Source organism: Pelophylax lessonae (assembly GCF_965119305.1).
Source record: "Pelophylax lessonae genome assembly, chromosome: 4".
In the NCBI taxonomy this organism is placed as follows: Eukaryota; Metazoa; Chordata; class Amphibia; order Anura; family Ranidae; genus Pelophylax; species Pelophylax lessonae.
Genome location: NC_138771.1, coordinates 174752160 through 174778516, shown reverse-complemented (window position 1 = coordinate 174778516; position 26357 = coordinate 174752160). Strand labels below are relative to the sequence as shown.

General features: G+C 45.4%; 2 protein-coding genes across 4 annotated transcripts in view; one reads left to right on the top strand and one right to left on the bottom strand.

Annotated features, from left to right (window-relative positions):
• UPF2 (UPF2 regulator of nonsense mediated mRNA decay) overlaps positions 1–26357 on the top strand; it is a gene marked incomplete at its 3' end in the record, with an annotated part of 673568 nt that overhangs the window by 243834 nt on the left and 403377 nt on the right. The window lies entirely within an intron of this gene.
• Positions 1–26357, bottom strand: part of CDC123 (cell division cycle 123) — a 131287-nt gene that overhangs the window by 34160 nt on the left and 70770 nt on the right. For both annotated transcript variants that reach the window (XM_082256970.1, XM_082256971.1), the window contains exon 8: positions 8957–9032. In XM_082256970.1, coding sequence (XP_082113096.1) covers positions 8957–9032 — 76 coding nt within the window. The remainder of the gene's footprint in view (positions 1–8956; positions 9033–26357) is intronic.

Here is a 26357-nt window from a genome sequence, read left to right as displayed (position 1 = left end):
CATCTGCCAGAAGGTCCCGGGAGTGGGCCACAAACCTCTGCACTTTTCTGTTGATCCGAGACACCAACAGATCTACATCTGGAGTGCCCCAACAAAGGCACACCTGCTGGAACACCTGCCTGTCGACTAAGGTAATCTGTCTGCCAATTTTCCACTTCTGGAATGTGAACAGCGGAGAGAGCCGTAACAAAGCCTTTCCGCCCATCGAAGGATGCCTGCCACTTTCAAGGCCGCAAGGACACTTTTGGTGCCCCCTTGGTGATTGATATAAGCCACGGCCGTGGCATTGTCCGATTGAATGCGCACTGGACAACCCTGCAAGTGCGTGATCCAGTGGACTAGGCAAAGCCTGATCGCTCTCAGCTCCAGAACCTTGATCGGTAACCTGGATTCTTCCAGGGACCATACTCTTTGAGCTGACAACCTGTCGAGAAACCCTCCCCAGCCAGACAGACTGGCATCCGTGGTGACAATCGTCCAATATATAGGGGGGAAGGATGTCCCTTGCTTGAGCATCGGGAACCGAAACCACCATATCAGGGACTCCCTGGTCACCGGGCTCAGCTGGATAGGATTGTCTAGGGAAATTGGATTCTTGTTTCATTTGAGAAGGATTTCCTTCTGGAGGATCCTCGTGTGGAATTGAGCGAAGGGGGCCGCCTCGAAGGATGACACCATCAGTCCCAGAACTCTCATACAGGTCCGAAGGGAGGACCATTTGCTGGACAGCAACAGCTGAACAGCAGTCTGGAGTTTTTGGAGTTTTTCCGGAGGAAGAAACACCCTGGCTGAGGACGAGTCCAAAGTCAGGCCCAGATAGTCCAGTCTCATGGAAGGAACCAGGGACGACTTCTGAAGATTCAGAATCCACCCGAACTCCTCCAGAGTTCTCATAGTGATCTCCAAATTCGTCACCAGCAACGTGGGAGACTCCGCATGGAGAAGCATATCATCCAGGTAACCCTGGACCGATATGCCGTAACAGCGCCAGGACCAGAGCCAACACCTTTGTGAAGACCTGAGGAGCAGAGGCGAGACCAAAGGGTAACACCACAAACTGATAGGGATCCTCTCCCTCTGCAAAACGGAGAAACCATTGGTGTCCTGCACAGATTGGGATGTGAAGGTAGGCATCTTTGATGTTTATGGAGGCCAGGAGATCCCCCTGGTGTAGGGAAGCCACAACTGTGCGAACAGATTCCATCTTGAATTTTTGAACTCGCACAAAGCAATTCAGTGCTTTCAGGTCCAGGATTGGACGCACCTTGCCTTCCTTCCTGGGGACCATGAAGAGGTTTGAATAAAAGCCCTGAAAACATTCCGCACACGGAACCGGAACTATTACTCACTGTTGTACCATGCCCTGTACTGCCCCAGAGAGCGCCAGCAAGCTATCTGGGGACAGTCTCACATTGGAAGGGCAAAACATTACCGGTGGGACGGATCGAAACTCAATCTTGTAACCGGACCATATGACCTTGTGAATCCATTTGTCTTGTATCCGGGATAGCCACAGGTCTGGGAACCGGCAAAGACTTCCCCCCAACCCAGATACGGGTGAGGGCACACCTTCAGGCCAAAGCGGTCTTGTCCCAGGTCTGGAAAAACTTGATTTTTGTTTGCCAGACCAGGGTCGCTTGGAACCACCTGAGGGAGTCTTGAAGGGCTTTGCCTTATCGACTGACCCTGGGGGACGAAAAAACTTCTTGTGTGCTGAAAAGGAGGGACCCTGTCTGCACCGAGGGTCCTTACCCTTGTTAGCCTGAGGGAGAAAGGCACTCTTACCCCCTGTGAGACCTTTGATAATGTCATCCAGGGTAGCCCCAAGCAGGCGATCTCCTTGAAAAGGCAGATCAGTCAAGGCCTTCTTTGAGGTCTGACCCACAGACAAGCACTTTAGCCAAAGTATACGCCGGAGGACCACTGCCGAAACCGACAGTCGGCCCAATAGCGCGGCATCGCAAACAAATTGCAGCCCCTGCACCAGCTGGTCCAACAGCTCCTCCAAGGCAGGAGGAAGATGTCTCCGCTCCAGGTCACGGCGTAGTAACTTAGCCCATTCAGTCAATGTTTCCGACACCAGGGCAACCGTAAACACCGGTCTTAGTGCAGACCCTGCCAGGGAGTACATATTGCGGGCCACAGACTCTGCCTTTCTATCCGTCGGATCCTTAAAGGAAGGGGAATCCTCCACTGGGATCATGGTAGCTTTATTCAGCCTAGAGACCGGGGGGGTCCACCGTACGTGGCACAGTTCACTTCTTTATAAGGGACTCCTCAAAGGGTAAGCGTCTAGCAATCCGCTTAGGCACCCCAGGGGAACGCTTTGGCGGTCCCATTCTTTTTTGAGCAGGTTGTCAAAATACGCGGGAAAAGAAAAACCTTTGCCACTCTGAATGGCTTGGGAGTGCCAAATGTAACATGTGCCTAAGTCGCAGTCACAGCTGCGTCCTCCATTTTTAGAGTCTATAGATACAACCAGTGCGTCCACCAGCGCCTTTTCTTGCACGGTTGCGGAGCGAGAAATCTCATCCTCACTGTCAGAGGAGACAGGGCGCGAGGTAGTAGACCCGGCAGGGAGACCCGCGTCTGCGGTGGCTGAGTCAGACTCAGAATCTGAAACATCAGATGAGGCAGGGGTAGGTGGAGGGCGTTTTATTATCACCTTGCCTTTTAGAGGCCAGCTCCACACGGGACACCAATGGCAGTGCATTGATTGATAGCTGGGATATGGAGGGCCCTGTGGCCTCCTTGAGGGGGTCAGGTGGGGACACATGTTCTGCAGGGTCCATGTTGCATCAGAGGACCCCACAGCCTCCTGGACGGGATCGATTGGAAGGTGAGCCCTGGAGTGACAGATAGAAACCTCCCCCCGCCCAATCGTTCATCGCCGGCGGCGCACCCCCCTCCCCCACCTGTGGCCTATAGCTCGATTTCAACCCCTGGGAGTAGTCACAAACATCCCAATAGCCCCAGTAGTGAGGGGGGGGCAGTTAGGTGGGGGTGCATGATAGGGCAGAGGGGAACACGGGGTTGTGAGGGTCCGACCGTCCAAGGGAGGGGCCCGCGTCCACCCCAAAACCCGCCAGGAGAAGAGGGGGGAAAAATTTACTCACCATACCAGGGACAGGCGGTGCCATCTCCTGACAGAACTCCTCTCCGCCGAAGTGGGGGGGCTGTCGGCCAAATAGGAACGCTGCGACTCGGGCCTAGACCCGGTCGTATGCGACCTGGCGAGACGTTTAACTCGCGGAGCCAGTACCCGTCCAGTGGAACTATGTCGTGGCCGACCCAGCACAGAGCTAAGGTCTGTGTGCTCATTGGCTGGCTGGGGTGACCACTGGATGTATATATCCAGCCCGTCGCCCAGATCCAGCATAGTTGCTTGTAGAACTCACAGGGAAAACATCTGGAGAAAAAGCTAACTAGAAAAAACTTTGCCAGGACCAGAGATCCCAGCAAAGAACTAGGTCCTTATTCCTGACTAGGCAGATTAAAACGGACATCCTATAGCAGGGAGAGAGGGTATACCCCCTGGGACTACCCATAGTCGTAGCCAGAACTTTTTTTCCTCTTAGTGTCCTACTCCTGTAGGGGGCAGTATAACCCTACCGATATGGAGATCAGAAGACTGCATCAGTTAATGACCAATAGAGAAATAGGCACATTTCCCCATGTTTTATTCTTTTTTTAGCCTAAAGAATTTTTGTGGACCGAGTATGGCCAGTCCTGTCCAGTATCTTTTGCTGAAAAGCTAAACCACTCCTAATCTCAGATAGTTCTAAGACTGGGGTCAGCAACCAGTGAATTGCAGCCAGGGAACTGGTAGATCACGGTCTGGGCTTGCTGATCTGCCATCTCAGAGCATCAAACAGAGTGCAATGCAGAGGTACTACTTGTAAAGTTGTAGCTGTAGTAGGGAGCAAGAGCTGCATAAGCTAATGCCTTCTCTGTAATGCTGGCTCCTGTCCCATGCAGAGTGATACCAACTACACTCCATCTCTTATCCCTACTAGCGGTCTCCGGAGTGGTGCAAGCAGCAGGAAAGAAGAGATCTTCAGGTCAGTGTGAAGCAGTAAACTGGGCATAATAGTATAGGGCTACTTTTCACACTGACGTGCTGTGCTTTGCCCACACCGCAGGTGCAGTGTAGTGTACCTGCAACTTTCCTGCGAGCTTGCTGTGCTTAGTCATAGACTTCTACTATATCCTGCGGGTTTTGCACAGTTTCTGAATGCAGGAGCTTTGGTGCGCTTTCAGAAAGGGCAAAACAACTGCAGGATATAATAGAAGTCTATGGCAAAGTGCAGTTAACTCAGGACTGTTGCAGATGCACTGTGCAACCCGCAGGGCAGGTAAACCTCAACACATCAGTGTGAAAGCAGCCTTAAAGGGGGCTCAGAACAGTAAGGGTTCATTTACATTTGTAGTTTAGGGGTGGTAAAACCCCATAGTTAGGATGTGTTTTTACTACCTGTGCCCCAACAGCAACCCTTTAGCTGCAGTGGCTAGGAGTGTACACGTCGCAGCCCCAGCAGTAGTTATACCACCCTGTCATGGTGGGTGTAGCACCTGCCAAGCATGACCCATTTAAGTGAGGCCACTCTGCAAATGCCCTGCAACCTTGTGCTGTACAGCAAACAAGGGGTTAAAGCAGTAGTGTTGTGTTTCTTTCTCACCACCTGCTTTAACCCCCTGGACACCGCAGAAGCATGCAGTTGCGGGGTGCTTGCAGAGTGGCCCTATTTACTTTAATGGGTCCCGATTATCTGGCGGCAGCACCCACCAAAGGCAATGGGGGACTGAATTCCTGCTGCAGCATGTGTACACCTTTGGCTGCTGCCTCAAAAGCTAAAGGGGGTAGGGATTGGGGTTGAGTAATCTACAAATCAACCGCAGGGTTTTATCACCACCCAACTTTGTGTGAACAAGAACTAAGGGTGCTGCTGACAAATACAACTAAGGGCTCATTCACAAGTGCAGCAAGCACTGCTGCTCCTCTGAAAAGATATCCAAGTATTTTGGTTGGTGTTGAGGAGGCGATATGGTGCCTCCTCCCCATTCAAATTCGAACCCATAATTGTCATGCAATGCACGTGATCATGGCACAGTAGTATGGCAATTAGAGGTTTAGGGTCCCTTTACACGAGCGTTCCGTATGTCCGTTTTTTCCTCCATCCGTTTGCGGATGAAAAACGGACATAATGTATGTCTATGGGCTAGCGGACGTTAGCAGATGACCATCCGCTGACATCCGTTTTTGGTCCGTTCCCTTCAGTTCTGCTTTTTGGTCATCCGCTAACGTCCGCTAGCCCATAGACATACATTATGTCTGTTTTTCATCCGCAAAGGATGGAGAAAAAGAACGGACCCTAAAAAGTGACATCCAAGTCCGTTTAAAAAAAAATAAAAAAAAGTTATTGAACGGACGAAAAAAACGGAACGCCCGTGTGAAAGGACCGATAAAATAAGTGTGAGGGGGCGACACAGTGCCTGATGATCTTTGACTTCTTTCATGGTAGATCTCCACCTCTTTAAGGTTGCCTACCCCTGCTCTAAGATCTCTACAAGATTAGGTCTAATCATTCTGTAGTCCAAGATAAAAAAGAGGAGGGAAACAAATGTAGCAATATACTTCCAATGTTAATAAACGGATTATTAAAACATTATGAACAGGCAGGTTCTGCCTTTAGTTTAATTTTTTTCGCCTGTAAATCTCTTCACATAACAGACTGTAGCCTATTCTCACAAAAAAACATTTTTTCTTAACCTCTTGGCACCCACGCTATAGCTGAAAGGGCGTACATGGACTTCCTCCCATTCTCACGTGGGCGGAATGCTCTGTGATCCCTGAGTCCTTGGGATTGGGGTAAAGGGCCAATCGCAGCGGGCACTATACTACGTGATGAGCTGTCAGCCAATGACAGCTGATCACGGAAGTAAACAGAAGCCGGTTATCGGCTTTTTTTCTCCTCATGCTGTCAGAGTAAAAAAAAGAAGAAAGCTGTTAGCCAGCTTCTGTTAGAGGGACATCGGTCCCCTTAGTGCCCACCAGTGCTGCTAATCAGTGCCCACCAGTGCCATCAGTACTGCTAATCGGTGCCTACCCGTGCCCATAAGTGCTGCCAATCTGTGCCCAACACAGCCTCATCATCAGTGTCACTTATCAATGCTGCCTATTAGTGCCGCCTACCATTGCCCATAAGCGTTGTCTACCAGTGCCCATCAGCGCCACCTATCAGTGCCACCTCTCCGTGCCACCTATCAGTGCCCATCAGTGTCATTTATTCTCCCCGTGTAAACCAGTCAAAAGACAGTCTTGGACAGCATCTGATGTATATAGTCTAGGCCAGTGATGGCGAACCTTTTTGAGCCTGAGTGCCAAACTTTATCACAAAACCAAGTTATTTTTTTCAAATTGCCAACATGCCCAGCCACCCAGGTGATGATCGCAGACTCCAAAAGGGATTGTAGTCAATTCAGCACTCACCCGGCTCTGGCGTCCAGTGTCGGGGTGCCTGGAAGCAGCTTCTCCTTTTGTTGGTGCCTTTGATCACCCTCCTCACTCTTGATGGTGTCCTCTCAGGACCGTCCTCTTGCTCCTCTCTGGCTGGATCATCTCCAGGGGTTGTTGTGGCTTGGGCTCTCTCTCCCTCCTGATCCACCTCAGTCACCTCTCACTCTTGTCTCCACAATCCTCTCACACTTGCTCTCCATTCTCTCTCAGCCCTTTTTTTTCCACGGGCTCCAGGCTGTCCCTGCTCCTATTTCCTCAGGACATGCTGGGGCTGTAGTTTTTCTCGAATTGAATAAAAAAGGAGCCATAGTCTTCCGGGACTACATGTCCCATGGTGTACTTGTCCTGGCTCCTCATTGGTCCATGGCTTCAGCCAGTGGGGAGGTAGGAGGAATCAGAGTGGACAGTGATCCCTGCAAGCACCACTCTGTTGCTTGACAGAAGAAGGAGGGCGAGCGGGGGAAATACACGGGGCAGCATGGGACAGCCGACGCTCACTTCTCCCCTTGTCAAAGTGCTGGCAGTGGCGGCGGCTCTCGCGGGCCCACAGAGAGGGCTCTGCGTGCCAGCTGTGGCATGCATGCCATAGGTTCGCCATCAATTGTCTAGGCATTCCATGAAATTAATATACAATTATAAATACATTGACACAACTTACCAGAAAGATGCGTGTTACCTTGGTAAAATCTAACTTTTAACCTCTAAAATATGGAGGAAAGTCTGCTTATACAGATATAGCATTATTATAGTCAATAGTTTTCACTTAGAAATATTAAATAACCGTAACATTTTGCAGTTTTAAAGATTATGACAATTTGCAAACTTGCACTTTAGTATCTTTGTTATTATAAACAAAGAGTTACATTCCACAAACTAAGCAAAATAACTTTCATATTTTAAAGAAATATATTTATTTCACACACGTTCAAACTGATACACAATTGAAAATCATCACATTAATGCTGGCTAAAGAACTATCAAAACACCACTGAAACAATGCTGCATGCATGCACAGTGGTGTAGTGGTTAGCACTTTCACCTAGCAGCAAGAGGGTCGCTGGTTCGAATCCCAACCACGACACTACCTGCCTGGAGTTTGCATGTTCTCCATGTGCCTGCGTGAGTTTCCTCCGGGTACTCCGTTTTCCTCCCACACTCCAAAGACATGCTGGTAGGTTAATTGGATCCTGTATAAAAAATTGGCCCTACTTTGTATATATGTGAGTTAGGGACCTTAGATTGTAAGCTCCTTGAGGGCAGTGACTGATGTGAATGTGCAATGTATATGTAAAGCGCTGCGTAAATTGACAGCGCTATATAAGTACCTGAAATAAAATAAATGCATGCACAGGCTTCAACATGAAGCATAAGCATCCATTACAGTTTACTAAAATATAGTAAAAAAAAAAAAAAATAGTTTTTTTTATAGAATGTGCATCTGTGTTTTTTTTTTTTTTTACACACTGTTAACAGGTATGGGGAATACAAATATTCTATATATGCAAATTAAGAAGGCATTAAATGCAGTGGTACATACTAATGTGTGGTACACACAATAAGTATGTTGGAGAAATGATAGTCTGTTTATTTAGTTTTTTTTTTTTTTTTATTTAGTTTTTTTTTTTTTGCATGCTAATCTCATATTGAAAATAAAAAGGTTACTGAAGTTACGAAAACTCATACGACAGAATAAAAATTTGGAAGTGGTGACATGTATTGTATTTGTATTGTATTTTCGGACAACAACTGTACTAATTAAATGAAAAAAGAAAATTTTCGTGCGTGTCCCATCGGCTAATTTTGCATGAACTGTCATGATCACCTCTCGAAAGCTGTGTACGAATGAACAGATTATCGTAAGATCGCTTCTTAAGCGGTATGTTTCATACCATTTTCTGATCATGTGTACAGGCCTTAAGAGGATGGAAGATAAATTCTATACATCTTAGGGAGACATGAACAGAACCAAATATTACATAATAATGAAAGGAAAAAAAATGTTTCTACAACATCTACTATTAACTTTCAGTGCCGGTTCACACTTCCGCGTGTGCAACGATCGCATGTAATATCAGAGCGCACTGCTCCTTCATTACATGCGATCAGATGTGCAGTGCGAATTCAGCCATACACTTTGTATGGCTAAATTCGCACAGGAGGCATTTTTTCAGCCGCATCAGGATCGGATCGCACAGTGGTTCACACTTGTGCGATCTGATCCTGTGCGAATTGTCAGATCGCACTGCGATATGCGATCAAACTGGGGGTGTCGTTAACATTTCATTGACACCCCCATCGTATCGCATATGGCAGTGTGAATTGCCAGATGTGCGTTTGCGATGCGGGAACAGGCTGCGAATTCGCAGCCTTCCTGCATCGCACAAGTGTGACCCGGCACTCAGATAATTAAACATTTAAATCACAACATGAAAAGCTTACCTATTAGTTTGTTTTCTTTAACAAAGCATCTAAACTCTCCACCTGGAATCAACTCACACCATTTCCTTAGAACAAGCTAAGGGGGGGAAATGAAAGAAAAAAAAAATCTGAACGACAGTCATTCATTTCAGTCCATTATGAAGTACATCTATGTGGAATTGACAGTGCTTGTCACAGAAGATAAACTGCTACAAAATGCTATTCAGAATCATTAATGCAAATAACTCACAATTAACAGATTTGTGCAAACAGCATGATGCACACTTGCACGTCAACCAATTACATTTCAGTAAAGTATCAATGTCACAACAGTAAAAGCCAATGTCTGACTGGTTACTACACTGCTCAAAAAATTAAAGGAACACTTTCAAAACACATCATAGATCAATGGGGAAAAATATCATGCTGAATATCTATACTGATACAGACTGGGTAATGTGTTAGGAACGAAAGGATGTCACATAGTTTAATGGAAATGGAAATGAAAATGATCAACCTACAGAGGGCTGAATTAAAAAATGATGCAGCAGGCTAGTCCATTTTGCTGAAATTTCAATGCAGCAACTCAAAATGACATTCAGTAGTTTGTATGTCCCCCACTTGCTTGTATGCGTGCCTGACAATGTCGGGGGATGCTCCTTTTGAGAGGACGGGGTATTTCCTCCCCGATCTGGACTAGGGCATCTATGAGCTCCTGAACAAACTGAGTGGCAACCTGGAGGCTTCGGATGGACCAAAACATAATGCCCCAGAGGTGTTCTATTGGTTTTAGGTTAGGTGAGCATGGGAGCCATTCATTGGTATCAATTCCTTTATCCTCCAGGAACTGGCTGCATACTCTCGCCACATGAGGCCGGGCATTGTCGTGCACCAGGAGGAACCCAGGACCCACTGCACCAGCCTAGGGTCTTACATGGGTCCAAGGATTTCATCCCAATACTTAATGGCAGTCAGGGTGCCATTTTCTAGACTGTGTGTCCCTCCATGGATATGCCTCCCCAGACCATCACTGACCCACCACCAAACCAGTAATGCTGAACAATGTTACAGGTAGCATAACTGTGACGGGAGTCACTTTGGACGGGGGGGCTTGTGGAACCCATATTACAAGTCGGGAAACTTCTTGTCCAGCTTCCCCGACCCCTCCTATGTGTAAGTCACCCTGTGTCTATTAGGGGCACAGGGTGACCCAAGAACCCCAGCACTAATCAGACTTACTGTACAACCACACCGGACTCAGCATTTCGTTTTACCTCTGTTATCCTGGGTTCTATATGTGTGATTTGTGTTGAAAGACTGAAGGGGCTCTTTCATCTGAAACAATAATATTTCTGAATATCACTCAAGAAATATATGAAGATAAAAAATTTGACTTTTCAGATTGCTAGATTATTGTAGGAGTTCCACATAAACCCTTGCTAGATAGTGAGGTTGGGTTTGTTACTTTTAATTGCCTGTATCCCATTGTTCTATGGTTTCTGTCTGCCTTGGGAATAACTTATTATGGGATGTATATGTGTAGGTGGATTAGCTGCTAAATGGGAGGGGGGATTGTCCTAGAGTGTAAATTGTTTTGTGCCTGTGATTCAATAAACAGTTCTTATTCTGGTTTGCTCCAAATCTGGTATTGCCTAGTTCTTGGGGTAACTGTAGCCAGATTCACGGGTCTCGTATTCCAGAGCTTAGGAAGCAGCTTCTTGGCGGAGATACCCAGTCAGGGTGTCCGGAGACCGGCACAATAATGTTTTCCACAGCTTCTAAAGACCCTTTCACGTCTGTCACATGTGCTCTGGGTGAACCTGCTCTCAGCTGTGAAAAGCACAGAGCACCAGTGGTGAACCTGCCAATTCTGGTGTTCAATGCCAATCAAGCTCCACGGTGCTGGGTAGTGGGCACAAGGCCCACTAGAGGACGTTGGGCCCTCAGGCCACCCTCGTGAAGTCTGTTTCTGATTATTTGGTCAGAGACATTCACACCAGTGGCCTGCTGGAGGTAATTTTGTAGGGCTCTGACAGTGCTCATCCTGTTCCTCCTGGCACAAAGGAGCAGATCCCGGGCCTGCTGATGGTTAATGACCTTCTACGGCCCTGTCCAGCTCTCCTAGAGTAACTGCCTGTCTCCTGGAATCTCCTCCATGCTCTTGAGACTGTGCTGGGAAACACAGCAAACAATGGCACATATTGATGTGTCATCCTGGAGGAGTTGGAATGCCTGTGCAAGCTCTATAGGGTCCAGGTTTTGCCTCATGCTACCAGTAGTGACACTGACCTGAGTCAAATGCAAAGCTAGTGAAAAACAGTCAGAAAAGAGAAGTAGGGGAAACATTTCAGTGGCCTCCACCTGTTAAACCAATTATGTTTCAGAGGTAGTCTCATTGTTGCCCACCTAGTGCCTCGTTTCATTAACATTAAAGCAGCTGAAACTGATTAGCAACCCTCTCTGCTACTTAACTGACCAGATCAATATCCTAGGAGTTTAATTATACTCTGGATAAAAAGTGTTCCTTTAATTTTTTTGAGCAGTGTATATGATTCCTTTAGTCTGTAAAGTTCTCTTTCTGTAAAAATATGTCATAAAAGTTGTGGTTGTGCTGCAAAGCATCGCCCTAATGTCTGGCAAGGAAATAAAGGTGTTTTACAGGAAATAAGCTTTTAAAAGAATTACATTTAAACATGGCTTAAAAAAAAAAAAAAAAATAAACCTGCACATTTTCTCATTCTCTTTCTGCATTTATAAAGGACGTACATGCCATACAAATAAGGTATTACACAAAATATATATAACAGTTGCAAAATACCACAAATTTCAGAGAAAATATTTGCATGATATATACAACGGATTATTACGTAGTGGGTTTTCAGGCATTTGTTAAAGTAGTAAACCGCATTTTAAAAAATATATATAAAAAATCCCCTGCAAGGCAATGGCATGCAAGCCTGCATCGCAAACTAGATTATGAAATACCTTAGAATGAAGCCCTCCAGCTGACAGGTCTCCCCATCTTCATGTGGTTTTCATTCTGGGTTCGCAGACTCCAGAAGCTTGAATGGCGAAAACCGCGATGACATCATTCCCACACATGTACGCGGGAGTCACAGCCACTGCACAGCGCTTTGTAGGAACAGTGCAGATATGCCGTTCCTTCAGAGAGCATGCGCTGCTAACATCACCGGCTGCCAAAAGAGCGAATATCTCCTAAACGGTGCACGTTTAGGAGATAATGGGATTTCTGACTTACCGTAAAATCAATTTCTCTGATGTTCATTGACGGACACATTCTTCTTAACCATTGGGTTATACTGCCCCTAAAAGGAGTAGGACACTAGGCAGGAAAAAGCTTGACCACGCCTATGGGGAGTGCTTATTGTGAGTCCCAGGGGGTATACGCCCACTCTCAACTATAGGCACCCAGTTTTGTTACAAGCAGTATCAGAAGAAAGCCAACTCCGCAGAGGGGTGGGTGCTGTGTCCTATAGCTGAGAGTGGACTGCCCAAAGGTGTAATCAAACTTTTTCCTGCCTAGTGTCCTACTCCTGTAGGGGACAGTATAACCCAATGGTTAAGAAGAATCAGGAGCTGTGTCCGTCAGTTAACGAAATAGAAATTCATCTTTTAAAGCCTAGTTGGTCTGTTTGCTATATGGCAATACAGACCCACTGGATCTGGTGAGCGCCCTATTCATTTGTCTATTTGGTGATGGGAATTCCTTCTCACTCTATGATATGATTGTGTTCACCGTCAAGATTCATCACGTTTTTTGGGACTTTATTTTAGTCTATATTCATTTTTTTACATGGGACTTTATTTGAATTATTGAGTTATTTCAATTTATCATGTCATTTCAATTTATCATGTTATCACAAGTTGCTTTTATCATGTTTATACTTATTTCTTTTAGCGCTGCACATCTTTTTTCCTTTACACTTATATAACTTGTTTACAAGTTATTCTGTGCTGGCAGTTTTTTTCACTGTGGTATTAGCGCTTATTAGATTATTTTCCTTTTCCTACATTAGGGGCTCATTTACATCTGTATATTTTTCAAAAGTGAAAGAGATAACATGCAGGGAAAAACATTCCTTGCTATGGCGTCTATTCACATCCTAGCACTAAAACGCAGAGTGCTTAAATCAAATATTCAATTCCATGCTGTATTTCAATTATTTCTAACCTAATCATATTAGTCTGAACAATTATGAAGTTTGTAAACTTACTTTGTGTAAGAATCTCACACATTTACTTCCTTGAATTCTATGACACATATTCACTATGCCCTGTGGATAGGCACTGCTGTGTTCTACAATTCACAAAGCCTACCTTCTAAACTACAGAGGTGCTGAGAGGAAGAGTTTCAGGAGACAGTACAAGAGTCACTGCTTGCAGGCAGTAAGCTCCCATGGGATATATAGTCCTAAGAAAACAGTAGAGGAGAGGCAGGAATCTAGGAGTTGTGGAAAGAGATAGCCAACGACAGACAGAATTCACAACACGAAAGAAGATTTTTCATAGCATATACTGAATTATCAAACATAATTATTGTTACCTAGAATTTGTACAATACTCCTTATGTGGGTATGTACTATTGTTGTGTACAAAATCTCAATAATTATAAATATATATTTACATCCATACACACACTATTTTACCAAAAGTATTGGGACACCTGCCTTTACACGCACATGTACTTTAATGGCATCCCAGTCTTAATCCGTAGGGTTCAATATTGAGTCAGCCCACCCTTTGCCGCTATAACAGCTTCAACTCTTCTGGGAAGGCTGCCCATTAAGGTTTAGAAGTGTATCTACGGGATCGTTTGGCCAATCATGCAGAAGCCCATTTGGCGAAACACCTTTGGGATGAATTAGAGCAGAGACTGAGAGCCGGGCCTTCTCTCCAACATCAGTACCCAACCTCACAAATGCGCTTCTGGAAGAATGGTCAAACATTCCCATAGACACACTCCTAAACCTTGTGGGCAGCCTTCCCGGAAGAGTTGAAGCTGTTCTAGCTTCAAAGGGTGGGCCAACACAATATTGAACCCTATGGACTAAGATGGGATGCCATTAAAGTTCATGTGTGTGTAAAGGCAGGCGTCCCAATACTTTTGGTGATATAGTATATATAACTATTGTTTGTATTTCTATTACAATGATAAGGTTTTAAAATCAAAGTATATGCTGTAACAATAGATTTCCTTTCAGAAAAAAAAAAAAAAAAAAACACATGCAGATTTTGTAGGTGCAGTAATAAATGTTTCTATGCTTCTAGAAATGAATGGTAACAAAAAAAATAAATAAATGAAATCCATACTTTCCAGAACTTCTATGGTTAACAAATATCTTCCCATCTGCATAACTCATGATAAAAAATACACATTAAGGCCCCTTTCACACATACAGACAGTTTTTCATCCATCCGTTGACAGATGAAAAACGGACATCGATGCATTCCTATGGAAAAACAGATGTAAATGGATGATCATTCATTTACATCTGTTTTCATCCGCTTCCATCAACATTGTTTTTTTTTTAACGGATGAAAGCCCTATTTTTCATCCATTTAAAAAAAAACGATTGGGCGAAAAACAGATGAAATTGGGACGACAACGGACGAAAAACAGGTAGAAAAACGGATGACAATGGATGAAAAACTGATGACAAAGGATGAGAAATTGATGAAAAACTGATGACAATGAATGAAAAACTGATGTTGACTGGAAAAAAAACTGATGACAAATAAAAAACGTAACTGAACTGATGAAATGAATGGTCGGTATGTGTGAAAAAGGGCATAAGGAACATTTTAAACATGACCAAAATATGCTTGCACAAAGGTGTAAGCATTAATTCCAATACCTGTTCCCCCTCCCTTAACCACTTAAGCCCCGGAAGATTTTACCCCCTTCCTGACCAGGGCCTATTTGGTGATTCGGCACTGTGTGATTTTAACGGACAATTGCGCGGTCGTGCGACGCTGTACCCAAATGAAATTGACGTCATTTTTTTCCCCACAAACAGAGCTTTCTTTTGGTGGTATTTGATCACCAGTGCAATTTTTTGATCATGCGCTATAAACAAAAAAATAGCGTCAATTTTGCAAAAATAACAATATTTTTCATATCTACATAGTAGAACCGCATGATCACTGTTTCTACACAGGGGAGAATGACAGGCGGCTTGTTTACATCAGCCACCTGCCTTTCTCCCTCTGCACCGACGATCGCCAAGTGACCGGCGGACATCGGGTCCGCCGGTCACACGAGCGGGGGGGGGGGGGGGGTCCGTGACCGCGCGGGAGCGCGCCTCCAGGGGCACGCGCTCGCTCCCTAGACCCTCACAGGCTAGCGACGTATCCCTACGTCGCTCTGCCTGTGAGGGGCTGACTGCCAACGTAAATAGTCGTGCGGCAGTCGGCAAGTGGTTAAGTCCTCTCTTGATACAGTGCTGTCCTATTTGTAGAAGAGCTGCACTCTCTTCCTTATCTCCCAGGAGACTGCGAGAGCAGTGGGAGCCATTGGCTCCCTCTGCTGTCAGTTAAATACTGTAAGAAGAGAACGGGAGGCATGGCTGAGCTGCGCTGTGTTGGTCTATAGACACAATCAGCCCGAATTGGGAGCATGGGTGCCCCTTCAGCAAACTGCTTGCTGATGGGCACCTGCAGGGAAGGAGGAGTGGACAGCACCGACATGCAACTCTACAATAAGAGGCAAGGGGCCACTCTGTGCATTCTCATTTCACACAGTAGGTCAGTAAAACATTTTTTTTATTTTAATTTAAAAAAAAAATAGCAAAGAATTTTGTATACTCATGGATCCATCACTGAAGCATTCACTGTTAAAATAGGGAAAAGGCTCCAATTCAAAAATGACAACAGCTGCCCGGATGCTAGGAATTTCTAAACAGCAATGTGCCTTTAAAATGTTAAAAAAAATGTTGCTCATACTTTTCAAATATTTCCAAAACCTCACATCTACCAGTATTATCCACTCACCATAATTGTCACTTAAGCTCATGCTGTACTTGTCATACAACTTCAGAGTCACAGTGTGTGAGACTTTAATAAGAGCTAGAAATGGAATTGGCCTGAAAATCCACTATCAATGATTGCCTGTCTACGGGAAGTAAATATATGCATAATGCTAATGTGAAAAGCTGGATCAAATCACTGCAACTTCCCAGAAAGTTATTTTATTTGCAAAAATTGATCACTGAAGTCATGTTTAAAATTCATTTTTCTAAATATATAAATAATAAATACATTATTTAGACTCATACAATAAAGCACTAAAATGTATATTATTTAAAGTGCAAGTCCAGTCTGCAACTAAGCCTAAAACTGCCCCCACCCCCTTTCTAACTCCTATACTAACTACTCTGTAGAAGGAAGATCCTTATACTTACCCGTTCTTAGGGCGCTCCAGTGTAATCACCTGATCGGCTCCCAGCGGCCGCTTCAGAGAGGAGAGGGACAGCCAACAACCGATGTTCCATGATAAGCCTATAGGTGGTGTCACCACCCAGGCATTCCATCTGTTTTTGGCACACTCTCCTCTCCCCTGAAGCAGACTGGTGGAGAGATCACATGATCGGACAGAAGCGCCCTGAGAAAAGGTAAGAATATGCATCTTCCTTTTACAGGGTAGTTAGGATAGGAGCTAGAAGGTAAGTGGGAACCAGTTGTAGGCTTAGTTAGATCTACTCAAGCATTGAATTCCACTTCCACTATTGAATTTGAGTTTATAATCTAAATGTGTATTATTTAGTTTAGCACACTACAATAGCAATAGTTTGGATAAAATCTTGACCGCTGTATTAACTGCTTCAGGACTGCTCCACATACATATACTGCGGCAGGGCGGCCCTTAAGCACGAAATCTTGTACCTGTACCTCTTTTTTGGTTCTGGATCTGGGGCGTGCATGTACGCCGTCAGCGACCCAATGTACGCCCAGAATCCGACAATAGTTCCTAAGAGAGGCAGAACGGCGGTCTGCCTATGTAAACAAACTAGATCAATGTTCTGTCAGAAGGGAAGATGGAATGGAGATTCTGTGTTTCTGCTAAGCAGAAACACAGATCTGTGTCTTCCCCAAGTCAAAGCAACCCCCACACAGTTAGCAAGCACTCCCAGGGAACACATTTAGCCCTTTGATCGTCCCTGATGTTAACCCCATTTCTTTGCCAGTGTCATTCGTACATTTTTTTAGCATTGATCAATAGATTAGTGTCACTGGTCTCCAAAAAGTGTCGCTCAGTGTCACATTTATCTGCCGCAATCTCGCAGTCCCACTAAAAATCGCTAATCATCGCCATTGTCAGTTAAAAAAAAAAAAAATTTTATAAATCTATCCCATAGTTTGTAGACGCTATAACTTTTGCACAAACCAATCAAACGCTTATTGGGATTTTTTTTTTTTTTTTTTTTACCAAAAACATGTAGCAGAATGTATATTGGCTTAAATTGATGAAGAAATTCAATTTCTTCCATTTTTTTATTGGATATGTTCTTAACAGAAAGTAAAATTCAAAATTGTCAGTCATTTTTTTGTTTATAGTGCAAAAAATAAAAACTGCAAAGGTGATTACCCACTTCTGGACCGGAAAGGTTTTACCCCCTTAATGACCAGGCCATTTTTTGTGATACGTCACTGCTTTATTTTAACTGACAATTGCGTGGTCGTGCGACGATGTACCTAAATAAAATTGATGTCCTTTTTTCCCACAAATAGAGCTTTCTTTTGGTGGTATTTGATCACCTGTGCGGTTTTTATTTTGTATTCTGCCACATATTTTTGGGTAAAAAAAAATCCCAATAAGTGTATATTGAGTGATTTGCGTAAAAATGTATTGCATCTGCAAACTAGGGGAAAGATTTATGTCATTTTTATTTATTTATTTTTTTACCAGTAATGGCGGCGATTAGCAATTTTTAGCGGGACTGTGACAATGCAGCCGAGAGATCGGACACCTGACATTTTTGACACTTTTGGGGGGGACAACTGACATTACTACCGTAATCAGTGCTAAAAATATGCACTTTTACTGTACTAATGACACTGGCAGGCAAGGGGTTAATACCAGAGGCAATCAAAGGGTTAAATGCGTCCCTAGGGGGTGCTTTCTAACTGTGGGGGATGGGCTTTTTGCATGAACACAGAGACCTGTGCTCCTAAATAAGAGGAACACAGGATCCCTGTGTTCATAACTGACAGAACATCGGTCTGCCGTGTTTACAACAGCAGACTGCCGTTCTGTCTCCATGAGGAGCGATCGCGGGTACCCGGCGGCAATCGCGGCCGCCGGACCCGCTGATTGGCTCCCTCTGTGGTGAATAGGCGCGCATGCCCCCGCTAGCCTTCCAGCGAAGCGACGTAAGGTACGTCGTTTCGCAAGACAGAGCCAACCTGCTGCAGTAAAACTGCGACGGGAGGTTGTTAAGTGGTTAAATACCACCAAAAGAAAGCTCTGCGAGTAAAAAAGGGCATTCATTTTAATCAGTTAATCAGTGGCTGAAGCGGTAATCAATTGGCATTTTTTTTAGTTTTATTAAACAAAAGCTGGGATGCTGTAAAGAAATCTAACTAGTATGATATAAAGGTAGCCCCTGGAAGAATCATTCTATGGCCTGCTGGTGCAATCCAGTACAGAATGTAGCTATGCTAAAGTATATTGGCTTATTCTACAAAAAGTAAAGACGTAAAGAGTCCAGTTTAGGAGTATAGGAATTTAGAAATGAGCAAATCTAGAGAGTTTTGTACGTTTCTTCCTCTAGTTTTATTTATCTTGCCATCAAGCTTCTTCTAACCTGTAATTACTGTAGCATAGATGCTAATGTTGAGAATGGGTACAATCATGTCTTACTCATTTTTCAGTAGAAAACCAGGCCTGTTTCACCATGATCTGTCATCACTGTAGCTTCAAACTGAGATACCGTTTATATAACATCATCATGACATCCTGGGGGATTCCCTGCCCTGAGGAGTTTCCACATTTTGACATGAACCTCACAAACAAAGATTTTTTTGAAGTCAATAAAGTGCACGGGAATTTCTAGCAGCAAACTGCTTTTTCAATTTACAGGAGCATATTACCAAAGTCTCCAGTTCCTAGACCTTTCATTAACCTGACTATACACTGGGCAATTCTCTATATAGTTTCAATTTTCTTGTACAATCGCTTATATCACCTTACTGGTGTGCACCAATAAGGAAACTGCACAATGGTTTCTTATATTGTCTGAACCCATTCCTTAGGTATAAGTACTGTATGCAAACTCAGCTCGGGTCATTTGTCAATTTTCCTGTTTACCTAGCTTGTTTGAAATATTCGCTGAGCACCTTGACTGGTTTCAATATAAGATTCAATTCCAGTTCAATCAATTACAGCAGTCGTTTTGCTAGACAGATATACTGGAGCTTATCTTCTGTTCAAGCCCTGCTGCAGTGTTGATCCTGGTCTTTTCTGCCTATCCTCTAGGTTTCTTAATTAAGTTGTCATAAGGTCTGTGTTCTTTTTTTTTTAAATCTCTCTCCTTTACGCTTTGTTTTTACCTGTACTCAGTAAAATTATTCCATTGGTTTTGAGGTCCTTCTGTATCTCCATCATTAACATTTACAATTTCAAGACAATTTTTAACAATTTTATTACAAAAGGCTACTTATCTAGGGCACATTTATGTATCATAATGGCTTTATTTTTCTTCATACATTTTAAGTGAGCCGCTGAGGTGGTGAGCATTGCTAACCTCAAGTATTTATATGCAGCCTTCAGGGCTGTCATCTTGATTTGCCAAAAACTGAATTTTTGTAAAATCTTACCGTAAAATTCCTTTCTCTGAGTTCTCCGACAGTCGCCGCCCCTCAAAGTCTTCACCAATGGGTATTGACTTCCGCTCCACAGGAGTAGTTAGGCATAAGACTTGTTAGAAACAAAAGCTTTTAGCATAGACACACCCATGGGGGCTGTCCCACTGGACAATACCCCCCTGAAGTAAGCCATCTCAACTCAGTTTGGTAGCATAGCAATAAGTGTACAAGAAAAAACCCTCAAAAGAGGGGCGGGGGCGGCGACTGTCGGAGGACTCAGAGAAAGGAATTTTACAATAAGATTTTACAAAAATTCAGTTTTCTCTTACGTCCCCCGACAGTCGCCGCCCCTCATAAAGTCTTCACCAATGGGATGTCCAAAAGCAGTGTAGACATGAGGGGTGGGAGACGCAACCGCATAAAAAGGCAACGCAGTACCCACATCAGAGAAAGGAACCTTACACGCACAGTAAGAGTTCTGAGCAACATAAAAAAAGGCTCAACAGGAGCAACAGCCCAGGAAACAAATAACCCAGGGGATAAACAACCCCAACAGCCAGGTACCCACAAAAATAAAAAAGGGTCCCCTATGGCACTGCCGCACAGAGAACTTTGCAGCCAAAGGAGACATCAGCTGATGCCAGAACATCAATCTTATAGAATTTGGAAAAGGTGTGCACCGACGACCAAGTCGCAGCCTTGCACACCTGGGCCACCGAAACCTGATGCCGTTAGGCCCAGGACGTACTCATAGATCTGGTAGAGTGCGCCTTAACAGGGAAGGGTGGAACCCGTTCCTTCAAAGCATAGGCCTGGACAATCGTCTGCCTGATCCATTTGGCAATGGTCGCCGCGGACGCAGCCATGCCCTTCCGAGGTCCCTCAGGAAGGACAAAGAGGGAATCCGATTTCCTAAAGGATTCAGTGGACGACAGGTAAACCCTGATTGCCCGGACAACATCCAAGGAATGCAAAGCAACCTCCTTAGGATGCTTAGGCTTCGCACAGAGCTAAGGCAAAACAATGTCCTCACTAAGGTGAAAATCAGAGACCACCTTAGGGAGAAACGACGAATTAGGTCGCAAGACCACTTAATCCTTATGAACCACCAGGTAAGGAGAGCGGCAAGACAACGCCGCCAACTCCGACATTCTGCGAGCAGAAGTGATCGCCACTAAAAATGCAACCTTCTTAGACAGCAGAGGCAACGATATCTCCAGGATGTTTTCAAAGGGAGAACGCTGTAACACGGAAAGAACCAAGCTCAAGTCCCATGGAGGTAAAGGCTCCCTCCGGGGAGGGGCCTGATGTCGCACACCTTAAATGAAGGTGTGAATTAAGGAATGAGACGCCACAGGACTTTGAAAAAGAACAGCCAGTGCAGATACCTGGCCCTTTATCGTGGCCAGCGCCAGGCGCTGGTCCACACCAGACTGGAGGAAAGCCAACACTCTCGTCACCGAGTATGAGCGAGGAGAAAAGCACCTGGACTCACACCAGGCAAAATAAGCTTTCCAGGTACGGTAGTAAATCTTACCAGATGAGGCTTTTCTAGCCTTGATCAGAGTAGGAATGACCTCTGAGGAGAGACCCCTGTCTCTCAGGACCTGGCTTTCAACAGCCAGGCCTTTAAAGCCAGCGACTGTAAAGCAGGATGGAAGATCGGTCCCTGAGACAGAAGATCTTCTCGCATCGGCAGTTGCCAAGGAGTCGCGACTGCCAGGTGAAGGATGTCCGCGTACCGGGACCGGCGTGGCCAGTCCGGGGCCACAAGAATCACCAAGTTCGGTTCCAAGGCCAGCCTGCGAAGGAACCTGGACAACAACTGAATCGGAGGCAAGGCATAGATCAGTCGATACTGATGAAAAGGGGCCACCAGCGCATCCAAGGCATCCGCCCGAGGATCGCACGTTCTTGCCACGAACCTTTTCACCTTGTGGTTTAGCCGAGGCGCAAACAGATCCACATCTGGGGATCCCCACTTCGCACACAGCATTTGGAAGACCTCCGGATGTAGGGACCATTCCCCCTGATCCAGGGTCTGGCGGCTCAGATAATCAGCCTGCCAATTCTCCACACCCGGAATGTGAACTGCCGAAATCGCCAGGACATGAGCCTAGGCCCAAGACAGAATGTCGGTCACCTCCCGGGCCGCCCGGGCACTCCTGGTGCCCCCTTGGAGGTTGATGTAAGCCACCGCGGTAGCATTGTCCGTCTGTACCCATACCGGACGGCCCCGAAGGCGATCCAACCACTGGAAGAGACACAGTTTGATCGCTCTCAATTCCAAGACGTTGATGGGAAGGGAGGATTCCTCCTCCGACCAAGTGCCCTGGGCAGACAGATTGCCCAGGACGCCACCCCAGCCTGACAGGCTGGCATCCGTGGTAATCACTGTCCACAGTAACGGACAGAAGGACTTTCTTTCCGACACCGCCGGGGACTGGAGCCACCACAGAAGATCCATTCTGGTCCGGCGACTCAACGAGACACTCAGATCCAAGGACTGAGGTAGTCGGTCCCACCTGGCCAGGATCTCCGCCTGGAGAGACCGGGTGTGAAACTGAGCAAAGGGTATCGCCTCGAAGGCTGATACCATCAACCCCAGGCACCGCATACCGGTCCTGAGTGAGGAGTGGTGGTTGTCCCTGAGGGACCTGATCTCGTCCTGAAGGATCCGGAGCTTGTCCTCCGGCAGAAACACTTTCGCTTGAGCAGAGTCCAAAACCATTCCCAGATAGGGAAGACGAACCAAAGGAGACAACGTCAACTTCTGAACTTTTATGGTCCAACCGAACTCCTGAAGCGTCTGTACCGTAGTCGACAGATCGCACAGCAGGCTCTGACTGGCACTCGATCTTAACAGGAGATCATCCAGATATCCCAAGACCGCAATGCCCTGTGCCCGCAACAGGGCCAGAACAGGCGCCAATACCTTGGTAAAGACCCTTGGAGCCGAAGCGAGACCGAAAGGTAACGCTACGAATTGATAGTGGTCCTCCGCTATGGCAAATCGGAGGTACCTCTGATGACCCTCGAAAATGTGGATGTGCAGGTACGCATCGTTCAGGTCGATAGAGGCCAGGAATTCCCCTGGACTCAGGGAGGCCACCACTGAGCGGAGGGATTCCACGCGGAATTTCCGAACGCGCACAAAGAGATTCAGAGCTTTCAAGTCCAGGATAGGACGCACCTTGCCCTCCTTTCTGGGCACAGTGAACAGATTGGAGTAAAACCCCCCGAAACCTGTCCCCATGAGACACCGGGACAACCACCCCCTGGGCAAGGAGGTCCTGCACCGCTCGATGCAGGTCCTGTAGGCGCCCTGGGGTCAAATGAAGATTTGAGGGAAAGAACCTGTCCGCCGGCCGTGAAAGGAATTCGATCTTGTATCCTGATCGAACGATCTCCTGAACCCACCTGTCCGGAATTCGGAGCAGCCAAGGTTGGAGGAAACCGTGCAAACGCCCCCCCACCCCTGAAACGGGTGAGGGCGCCCCTTCAGGCAGAGGCGGACTGAGCAGCCGTACCGGCATGGCCGGACTTTTGCTTGCCCGCCCAGGGCTTCTTCTGGCCACCTTGGCCCTTGACAGGTTTGCCCTTGTTTTGTGGCTTAAAGGCGCGAAAGGACCCCTGATTGGGTCTAAAGGCGGGACCCTTGTCCATTTTCATATAATCTTATCTGATCCTCCAGATGGATGGAAAATAGGGTTTCCATCCGTCTGGATTTCACGGACAGGATCGGATAGAAGCGGGTGTAAGTGGAGATGTTTCCGCTGACATCCGCTGTTCCATAGGGCTGCATGGAGCATCTGATCAGGTCCGCATAAAAAACTGACAGGCGGATCGGATCGGAAAGCCAGTGTGAAACGGGCATACAATCATTCCTGCAACATCTATCAATTTCAGCTTGGACATGGTCATACTGGTAGTCACTTTAATTTATACAGACAGAGAAGTACAAACCTGAATTAAAGCCAAGTTGATATGCAATCTACCAATAATTTTTCAATGCTAATAAGAAATGGTTTTAAGGTTTTGACAATTTTTTAAGGTTTATAAGTGTACTTTATTTACTGTATTTAAACAACCTCAATTCCAAAAACGTTAAGATGCTGTGTAACATCCACATAAAAACAGAATGCAGTGACTTACAAAATCTCACAAACCCCTATTTTATTCACAATGGAAAATAGAAAACGTACCATTTTTGGAAATAAAATAAGGTCATTTTTTAAACTGGTAGCAGCAACAAGTCTTAAAAAAGGTTTTGACTAGGCCATGTTTACCGCGGTGTAGCTTCCCCTCTTCTTTTAATAACTGTCTGTAAACGTCTGGGACCGGATATCAGCTGCTGGAGTTTTGGGAGAGGTTATAGGATTATAGGATATAGGATTCTAACTGCTCAACAGTCCTGGGTCATTTTTGTCATATTTTTTGTTTGCACCAGGTATTTTTAACTGGTTAAAGGTCAGGACTGCAGGCAGGCCAGTTAACCACTTCTGAAGGTTTTCTCTCTTAATGACCAGGCCATTTTTTGCAATTTGGCCTGTGTTACTTTAACCACTTGCCTACTGGGCACTTAAATCCCCTTCCTGCCCAGGCCAATTCTCAGCTTTCAATGCTGTCGTACTTTGAATGTAAATTGCGCAGTCGTGCAACACCAACCCAAATGAAATTGTTATCAATTTTTTCAAACAAATAGAGCTTTCTTTTGGTGGTCATTAATCACTACTGGGATTTTGATTTTTTGCTGAACAAACAAAAAAAAGACTGAAAATTTTGAAAAAAAAAACAAAAAACTGTTTAGTTTAGGTAATTTTTCTCCTTTTTTGATGTGCGCTGATGAGGCGGCATTGATGGTTCCTGATAGGCTGTACTGGTGGGCACTGTTAGGTGCCACTAGTGGGCAATGGTAGATGGCGCTTGTGGGCACTGATGGCCCTCTCCTCTACGGAACCAATGTCCCTCTGACAGCTGCAGCGATCTGCTTTTTTTCTCCTCACACAGTGTGAGGAGAAAATAACAGCTGATCGCCGGCAGCTATTTACATCACATGATCAGCTGTCACTGGCCGACAGCCGATCACGTGGTAAGGGATCGGGACCGGCCCCTTACTCCGATCAGACGAGTCGCTGATCGCAGGGAGCGTGCAGGCAGCTCATGCAGGGGAGGGCGTACGTGGATGCCCTCCCGGCAATTAAGGTCTGCGCTGTAGCTGTCTTTCAGCTATAGCGCAGACGGGAAGAGGTTAATTGACTATTGCGCGGTCATGCGACACTGTACCCAAAAAAGAAAATGGAGTCCTTTCTTTCCCACAAATACAGATTTATTTTGGTAGTATTTGATCACCTCTGCGATTTTTATTTTTTTCGCTTTTTTCGCTATAAACAAAAAAAGAACGACAATTCTAAAAAAAAAAAAAAAAAAAAAAAAAAAAAAAAAAACACTATTTTTCACTTTCTGCTATATAACATTCCAAATAAAAAAAAAAAAATTTAAATCAAATCTTTTCATCATTTTAGGCCAATATGTTTTCTGCTACATATTTTTGGTAATAAAAAAATCCTAATAAGACTATATTGATTGGTTTAGGCAAAAGTTATCACGGGGAAAGATTTAGGTCATTTTTATTTATTTATTTTTTTACTAGTAATGGCAGCGATCAGCGATTTTTAGCGGGACTGTGACATTGCATCAGACAGATGGGACACCTAACTAACATTTGTGACCCTTTAAGGGGGACTAGTGACATCACTACAGTAATCAGTGAAAAAAATATGCAGTGTTACTGCAATAATGACACTGGTAGGGAATAGGGTTAACGCCAGGGGCGATCAAAAAGTTAAATGTGTCCCTTGGGGACGCTTTCAAGCTGTCTGGGGGATGTACTTATGGAATGAACACAGAGACCTGTGTTCCTTAATAGGAGGAACACAGGAGCCCTGTGTTCATTGCTGACAGAACAGCAGTCTGCCGTGTTTACAACGGCAGACCGCCGTTCTGTCTCCATGGGGAGCGATCGCGGGTGCCCGGCAGCAATCGCAGCCCCTGGACCAGGAGATCAGCTTCCCCTGTAGCGAATGGGCGGGCACCCCTACTCACGATCCCGTGAAGCGACGTACAGTTACGTCATTTCGCAGGACAGAGTTGGCCTGCCGCAGTATATGCACTGCCGGCAGTTGGCAAGTGGTTAAGCACCCGGACTCTTCTATTATGAAGCCATGGTGTTTTCTATGATGCTGTATGCGGTTTAGTATTCTCCTGCTGAAATATGCAAGGCCTTCCCTGAAAAAGACGTTGTCTTAATGGTGCCTTTCCAGAAGTGCAAGCTGCCCATTCCATAGGCACTTATGCACCCCATGCCATTACAGATAAAGGCTTTTGAACTGAGCGCTGATAACAAGCCTGAAGGCCCCTCTCCTCTTTAGTCCGGAGGACACGGCGCCCATGGTTGTCAAATTTTAAATTTGTCTGACCACAGAACAGCTTTGCAACATACCATTTTAAATCAGTTTTGGCCCAGAGAAGACTGCAGCGTTATCAGATCATGTTCAGATATGGCTTCTTCCTTGCATGATAAGCGTTTTACGTTGCA